Source organism: Lineus longissimus, chromosome 6 (assembly GCF_910592395.1).
Source record: "Lineus longissimus chromosome 6, tnLinLong1.2, whole genome shotgun sequence".
In the NCBI taxonomy this organism is placed as follows: Eukaryota; Metazoa; Nemertea; class Pilidiophora; order Heteronemertea; family Lineidae; genus Lineus; species Lineus longissimus.
The window spans coordinates 17,762,666-17,770,758 of record NC_088313.1 but is presented as its reverse complement, the minus strand read 5'-3'; the positions used below and the strand labels follow the sequence as shown (position 1 = coordinate 17,770,758).

Below are 8,093 nucleotides of genomic sequence, written 5' to 3'. Positions count from 1 at the left end.
GTGCGCTCAAAGTAAAGTACCAAAGACGATCTAAAAATAAAATTGTGGTACTTCAACGAAGATAGCCCAAATCGAAAATTTGCGGTCATGTGATAAACGATTAAGATGGCGGATGACCCTGCGACAGTAACGATTGAGAGTCTGAGAAGTAGTTGTTAAATTGTGATTATATTTAAAGAACTATTCAACATGTCCTATTGGAGTTTTCCCTCGTCACACCAAAGGGCAGGAGGTTTGTATTCTTCAATTTGGTCGATGGCATGTACTGTATTATTAGTGTAGGCCTGTGGCTGTATATGGCATCATGCCATCAATCATCATCTGTGTTGGGTTTTTGACAGTTGAGTTTAGACGTTTCATTTTCCTGACCCCAGCCTTCCCAGGACTGGGAGTTGTGATCAACCCACCTGGGCCCATTCCCTTGCCGGGCCATGGGTCCATTCATCAGTTCATCAATGAAACACCAACCGCACCATATCACCTATGGGGACCTGGCCATGGGCATGGGTGTGCAGGCCCATGCAGCTTGTGTCTTCCATTTCTTTGGCTTATCATCGCAACCATGAGTAGTAACATGATGTCTCCCTGTGCATGTCCTGTTGAACTTACAGTGACTTGCTGGAGAAGACTTGTCACTGAATCAACATTGCCCACATAAGCTGTAAGCAAGCTACCGTAAGCCTCGGATGGAAGCTCTGTGAAATGTATATGCAAAGAGGCAAGGTGAAAATAGGTTGTTATCCGCATTGACATCTTGATAATGTTATTCTTTTCATTTCATTGCAGACTTGGTCCTTCTTTTTTTTATCTTGCTGTGTTCCCTTTCAATAGCCTTTGGAATCAACTGTGAGAATAAAACTATCATTGCTGCCTGCACGGAGTGTTCAGCAGGAACTTATGCAAATCATAGTGAGTATGGAGTCCAGTCTATACTCTTTAAATGCTCTTAAATTCTTCTGTCAACTGCAAATTCTGTAAAAAATTGTTCAACTATGATTAAAATTAATGGTATCAGCAAAGATAAAATGTGTCTCATTCACAAGTTCTGCACATTCTTGAAAGTTAAATCTCATGTCATTTTCGAATGAAAGTATGCTTATGACTTATGTTTCACACTTCTCACGGTGCATGTCTTTCTTCTTCTAGGTATCCAAGCATGTATTTGTTGTAAACCTGGAAACTGTATTGAGCTACAGAGCTGCCAGTATTGTCCAGTGGGTTATTTTCAACCAGATCCAGGAAAAGAGAACTGCGATCCTTGTGATCTGGGGCATTCTACCAAGTAAGTTTCATGCTACATGATACACATGTAATCTGGGGGACAGCTCAAACCAATTTAAAACATATTTTTTGCTGGCAGGGTCAGTCTGAACATGGCCTGAGTATACCAACACCCTTGTCTCACTTGTCTCCGAAGACAGGGGTATGAATTGTTTCTTGAAACTTCTGAAAGAAAATGAAGTGGCAATTCACGAGTTATCATCAAGAACACCATGACCCGCTGAACTTTAACTAGGTCGAACAACAATCTGAAGATATTTCTGATTTTTGTTTTTATCTACAAGGACACAAGGCCTACTATTTATAGAGCAGGTTTTTTATTTTGCAAACATGATCGAAGATAGTAAAAAAATGATAACTGTAAGATTAGAACTCAATGGGGGAAAGTTGTTAGTGGCCAATGCTCTCAGAGGAGCGAAGGGCTTTTAAGCTAACTTCAAAGTAAGTAAGTAAGATTAGAACTGACTTACTTGTGCCTTGTTGGTGCCTAGTGGCACATAGGCCATCAACAAAGCTCCACTTCCACAACTCTTTTCTCTGCCGGCTTTTCAATTTATGTATCCCATCACTGACATTAGTAGCTTCTCTTTTGGCCTTCCTCTGTTTCTTTTCCGTCGTGGAATCCAAGTCCAGGCTTGCCGGGTTATGCTTGAGATTGGTTACCTAATATTGTGGCTGATCTATCTCCATTCTTAGAACTTTTAATTATTACAGTATTATTTATATATTTTCAGGGGCCAACAAGGGAATACTCGGTGCTATGCCTGTGATAGAGGGAAGTATGCAGAAGCACCTGGTCTTGGGGAGTGCAAAAAATGTAAAATAGGGACTTCTACTAATGCAACTGGTAGTGTTGACTGTGAGCCTTGTGAAAAAGGACATTTTACGAATAGTACTGGATCTTTTGAGTGTCAGCAATGTAATAAAGGGCATTATTGCAAGTGAGTAATTAGTATACAGGTGTGTTTCTGAGCTTTTCGAGGTTCTTTGAGTAACATCATTGGGCCCACGAAAATAGCTCAGTGAGGCCTAAATACAGTGGAGAGAAGTTTTCAATAATGAAAACGTTTTCAAATTTGTAAACCCATACTAAGATATTAAAACTGTATTGACACCAATTCTGCAATACTGGGAGGAACAACACGTATTTGTGTGCTACAGTGTGATGTAACTCTGAGTTGATAGATGGCATGAGTGATATGTGTTCTTATAGTACACTCAGCTGATGTTATACTCTGACAGTCGGCTTAAGTGGTTTACCTTGGGAGGTATATTCTTGTGTGATATGAAAGGTCATTTAAAAGGCGTTAATAAATCAAGAATATGGCCTATTAACAATTATACATGTTTTGGTGTGATGTGAATTTTGTGTCACTTATAAGTTAGCAGCATGATAAGTGAAGTTGTATGTATGTATGTGAAAAGAAGATCATACCCCTTTTTATTTATTGCAGTAAAAGTGGCTGTACAGAATGTGACTCATGTACACCTGGTAGTTATACAAATAGTTCGGGCACGATAAATTGTCATAAGTGTCCAATAGGTAAGGTTCTAATTCAGAATATTCCTCAGTTGTTTCAGAATAGAAGATGACATATTCTGTAATCTGTTATCTGCTCAGTCCATTATCAGAGGGCACTCCAAGAAACCTATATAAAAGCATTTAGGCAGTGGTGTTTGGAACTCATCCTCTTGGTATGATGTCTTGTAATTCTGTCTTGACTTAAATTTCCCTTTAATAGTGGCAATTCTGTGATTTAAGGCTATCAAAGGTGAATTTTGAAGAGTTTTGCAACCTCAACACTCAAAAGATGTGTGTCGCTGTCAATGGAAAAGTTTGTCGAAATTGTTGAGCTGCAAATGTATCCTCCTCCCAGTTGAAAGTAAACTTTATTTCCATTAATAGGTACTTTTCAAAGGGACCCTGGAGCGTCTAGCTGTGATTTCTGTGATGCTGGATTTGAGGCAAGGTACGCTTACATCGTAACTTTATGTGCATGAAAGTGAAAGACCTTATGTGTGTAATATCAAAGACATATTAATTCAAAGTAATATTTGTAGTATGTTTTTTGGTAATATACAACACTTATATGAAGTGTAGTAAAGCTTACCCGCTGCTATCCGAAGAAAAGCTGATTATATATGAAAACTGAAAAAAATAAGTGAAATGTTGTTTCATTTTAGAACTGAAGGGAGAACCAATTGTACTGGATGCAGAAATGGCACTTACAAAGGGGATCGTGGAGGGGGTCTGTGCTCATTGTGTCCACAAGGTGAGTAATTCTGGAAAATAAATGTTCCCTGTGATGCGAATTTGTTCCCCTTTATAAATAACAGGCCCAGTATAATGTTACAGTGTAATCACTTTAATTACATTGTATTGGTGATGATAAAGTTAAGTGAACAGTTAAACACTACAAATGTGTGTCTTTGGTTTCGACACCAAGGATCGCTGCAGTCGAAACAAAGCTAAACATATTTTCCATTACAAACATGGAAATCCTGTGACCAAGGCTTTCTCAAATTTCCCTTCAAGCTTTGCTCCATTACATTGCAGGTCAGTTCTCTAATTTAACAAACAGTACGGAGTGTACTCCATGTGCTCCCGGATACCATGCCTCTGAGAGTGGTAGTCCACATTGTCTACCATGTCAGCCTGGAACAGTCTGCAAGTAAGTTATTCATTTCATATGCCTGCATAGAAAGTCAACAGTTAATAAGCAAAACACATGGAGAATTATGAATGACCAGATACTATCAAGTGTTTTCACTTTCTATTTGGTCTATAAGAATTTGCTCAAAAAGTGTTTGAAATCTTTGGTTTCTGACCAAGTCTTTGGCACACCTGCTGTGAGCCTGGCCACGCCGTATTGTTGTGCAGTTTATTCTTCTTTATTCAGTCTTCTCTGCAGTTCTTGATCGTACGACCTGTTCCTATTTCAGTGATACAGGTTGTGTGCTTTGTGATGGATGTCCCGCTGGCCATGACACATCCAAGGCTGCCAGCACGGAATGTACGGCCTGTCTACCTGGTGAGTACAAAGAGAACCCAATAATTGAAGGAAGAAGAAAGAAAATGCCATTTGTAAATTTAATCACTTGGTTACATGTACATGTATGTTGGACACATAAATCAAGACTAATCTGACATCATAATGTAGAAGAACGCCTTTCTAGTTTTCACTGACATGTACATGTACCAAAAAGTCAAATGCACAACAGTGCTTTTTAACTGGTGTTTTTATCTATTTATAGGTAATTTTAAGGCAGACTTTGGTAAATCAAGATGTGAGGTGTGTCGAACCGGCACATATAACCAGGTTGCAGGGTCCATTTCATGCACAGTTTGTCCAGAAGGGTACTTTTGTCCGGTAAGTATTTAGGAGAGTAAGAGCAGAGGAGCTGCACAGCCCAGTGGTTACACTGCTGGCTGTCGGCCAATGGACTAGTTCAATCCCTGGTGAGAACCTGGCTGGAGTATACTTCTTTGGGTGTACTGGCAGTAGGGATCGACTCCTGATTCGTGAGGAACTAAAAATCCTGGCTCTGAAAAACACATATATGAAAGTCTGTTGGATTGGACTCAAAGCAATTGTTTTGCAATATGGCAATTGAGATGCTGATCTTCCACTCTATTTTTTCAGTGTCCCACCTGCGGTCCACAGCGCTGTCCAAAAACTTCCATCTGCCCAAGTGGCAGCCTTGAGCCTTACTCCTGTGAAGCTCCGTTTTATGTTGTCGGCAGTGACCAGAAGTGTACGCCGTCTGAAGAATTGATAGCTCTGATCGTTGGCTGCGGAGTCAGTAAGTCGAAATTGGGGTCAATTTGCTGATATTTTCTTGAGTAGTGAACACTGTTGAAAATCTCAAGAAATTCGTTTTTTGTTTTCGCGAGAGCCAAAGCCTTTGCCATGATTATAATTGGTTAGAGTGGACTTCTTCACTGGAATCATTTAAACATTTAGCACGTTACAAGGATCTTAATTGCCAAGATGATTCCGTTTCATTCTTTAAAGAAGAGGTTACGATGCATTCGGTAGTTTTTAAACTCTTCACACACCGAAATGAACTCTGCTGTTACATGTACTCACTTCCAGTGTCCTTGCATGTTTTGATGCTTTTTTATATTTGTGGCTTCCCCAGACTACATCCTACTGGTGATGATATAGTGTTTTCAACCATTCTCTGATATTTTGTTTATTTCTTTCCAGTTGTTCTTGGTGCTGTTGTCTTCCTCGTGATAAGTCTTGTGAAGAAACAACTGCAGGTACAGCAACTTGGTGTACCTATAGAGACATCTTCCACGTCAACACAGAGATCGGAACGCCAGTCACTTATCAGTAAAGGAGGTGAACCAATCTACACAGGGTTATAGTAGAAGTAATCTATGACTGGTCTAAGATCAGTAGTGTACTTTATCAACAGCAATAATTGGTGTTCTAAAACACCTTGGTTACAATGTTTCATGTTTATAATGGATTGTGTATCAGCTTGACCAGCGAGGTTTTGGTGAGACAACCTTAACATGTTGGGTTTGTATAAAATGTGTCTAAGTCAGGCTTCTTTGCCGAATTATGCCCGAAAGTTTGAGATGATTCAGAATAGAAATTGAAGGGGGTTGTTTACACCCCAACCACTCTGGCTCCACTTATGGGAATAATTGTGCATAATATGGTGCTACCTCAGTTATGTCTCTATTGTAATTGCCACAACGATTAATCGGTTTTGGTGTCCAGTGCATCATGGGGCCCACTTAAGGCTTCTATGACATGATTTACAGCAATGATTTCACCCTAAACCGGTCCGTCTTAGCTTTAAAAATGTGCAGTAAAATGTGTCATAGCAAAGTTGTTTGATGAAAAGGAAAAATCTTCCCTGCATTTTTATTGCTCAAAATGATCCTCATTTCCACTGTAAATATCTGCTTTATCCTGTAGTGGCTGCTTTATCCTTCTTGGTTTAGCTATGTAATTAACATGTTTAGCAAAATATAAAAAGTTTAGCAATGTATACAAACATGTAGGGCAGTACTTGAGACCCTAGAATTTCACTTCAGAGGTCTATGGATTCTAATGGTGTCCTTCGTAAAGTGGTTTGATACAGACTCTTGTCAAGGAAAAGTGCTAAGAAGCATCATTATTAGTATTATAGACATGCACATGTTCAGTTCTGTAAGTGTTATAGCCATTACATTTTGACTGCAACACTGTATGTAGTCTATGGCCAATTGGAAATCAGCTAATTTACCAAACTTTTAGCTTTGTAACAAATAGTGGTTTGCGGTAGTTATGCCACCAGACGATTACTATTTCCATTTACGATATTTGTCAATCACTAAAAACAGTGAAAACAATAGGATTCTTCTTTGCTAAAGTTTACTGTATGTGATATAAGAAATTGTCTTTGAGGCAGCATGTTGTACCAGATGAACTATAATTTGTAATACAATTTCATAATTTTGTACATTCAGATGTAAGTTGAGATGTTATTTATAATAAATGGGAGCTCCCTTCAGTAATCTTTTATGTTGGTACTTTCTTCTAGTGAGTGGGTCCAGCAGTCACTGTGCAGTTGATGTACAGTAGAACCTCTCTATTAAGGACACCCTCGGGACTGACGAGTGCTGTCCTTAATAGAAAGGTGTCCTGATTAGAGAGGTCAAATTGAATGGAAACAACTAATTTGGGACCAAGTCTAGTGTCCTTAATAGAGAGGTTGTCCTTTATAGAGAGGTGTACGCTTAGGGAGGTTCCACTGTACTTGCATTAGATAGCAGGGTATCTGCCTTTGTGCAGTGACCCTCAGGAATTCCCTTCTGCTATGTGATAGAGCCTGACCAGTGCGTTTTGTCAGTTTGTTAGCCTCTTTGGGAGTAATCATTTTCTATTGTCCATACTGTCAACCTTGAATGAGGACAACTCTCGCAATCAGGACAACCCTCATGGTCAGCGAAGAGTCATAAATGAGGACACCTGGCATTATCATTGCAGCCTCCCCCCATGAAAGAGCACTACATGTATATCTGTCAGCGAAGACAAACCATGTATGAGGACAAACCCCCCACTGTCGGTTGTATTACACTGCCATGAAAGAGGACAACCTGCCTTGTCCATGACGACAGCCATGAATGAAGAAGGCTTTCTCTGCCAGGACAACCCTCATGGCTAGTGAAGGCAGAGTCATAAATAGGGACAACCTACATTGTTAGTAACTACTTGGCAATGAACAAAGAAACCTGTCTCTGATGTCAGTGAAGACGACAGCCATGAATGAGGACAACCTACTTAGTCCATGATCACAACCATGAATGAGGAAGGCTTTCTCTGTCAGGACAACCCTCTTGGCTAGTGAAGGTGGAGGCATAAATAGGGACAACCTACATTGTCAGTAACGACTTGGCAATGAACAAAGAAACCTATCTCTGATGTCAGTGAAGACGACAGCCATGAATGAGGACAACATGCTTAGTCCATGATCACAACCATGAATGAGGAAGGCTTTCTCTGTCAGGACAACCCTCTTGGCTAGTGAAGGTAGAGTCATAAATAGGGACAACCTACATTGTTAGCAACGACTTGGCAATGAACAAAGAAACCTATCTCTGATGTCAGTGAAGACGACAGCCATGAATGAGGACAACCTACTTGGTCCATGATCACAACCATGAATGATTTAGGCTCTCTCTACCAGGACAACCCTCTTGGCTAGTGAAGGTAGAGGCATAAATAGGGACAACCTACATTGTCAGTAACGACTTGACAATGAACAAAGAAACCTATCTCTGATGTCAGTGAAGACGACAGCCATGAATG

At 40.0% G+C, this 8,093-nt stretch overlaps 1 protein-coding gene across 1 annotated transcript; it reads left to right on the top strand.

The window, feature by feature from the left end:
• The first annotated feature begins 90 nt into the window (after positions 1 to 90).
• On the top strand, positions 91 to 6,795 carry LOC135489110 (sushi, von Willebrand factor type A, EGF and pentraxin domain-containing protein 1-like). Its single transcript, XM_064774292.1, has 12 exons — positions 91 to 232; positions 787 to 909; positions 1,147 to 1,282; positions 2,016 to 2,222; positions 2,736 to 2,824; positions 3,188 to 3,251; positions 3,466 to 3,554; positions 3,839 to 3,953; positions 4,225 to 4,313; positions 4,537 to 4,652; positions 4,926 to 5,085; positions 5,493 to 6,795. The coding sequence occupies exons 1-12, from the start codon at positions 190 to 192 to the stop codon at positions 5,654 to 5,656; spliced, it is 1,395 nt and encodes a 464-aa protein (XP_064630362.1). The 5' UTR covers positions 91 to 189; the 3' UTR covers positions 5,657 to 6,795.
• The last annotated feature ends 1,298 nt before the right edge of the window (positions 6,796 to 8,093 follow it).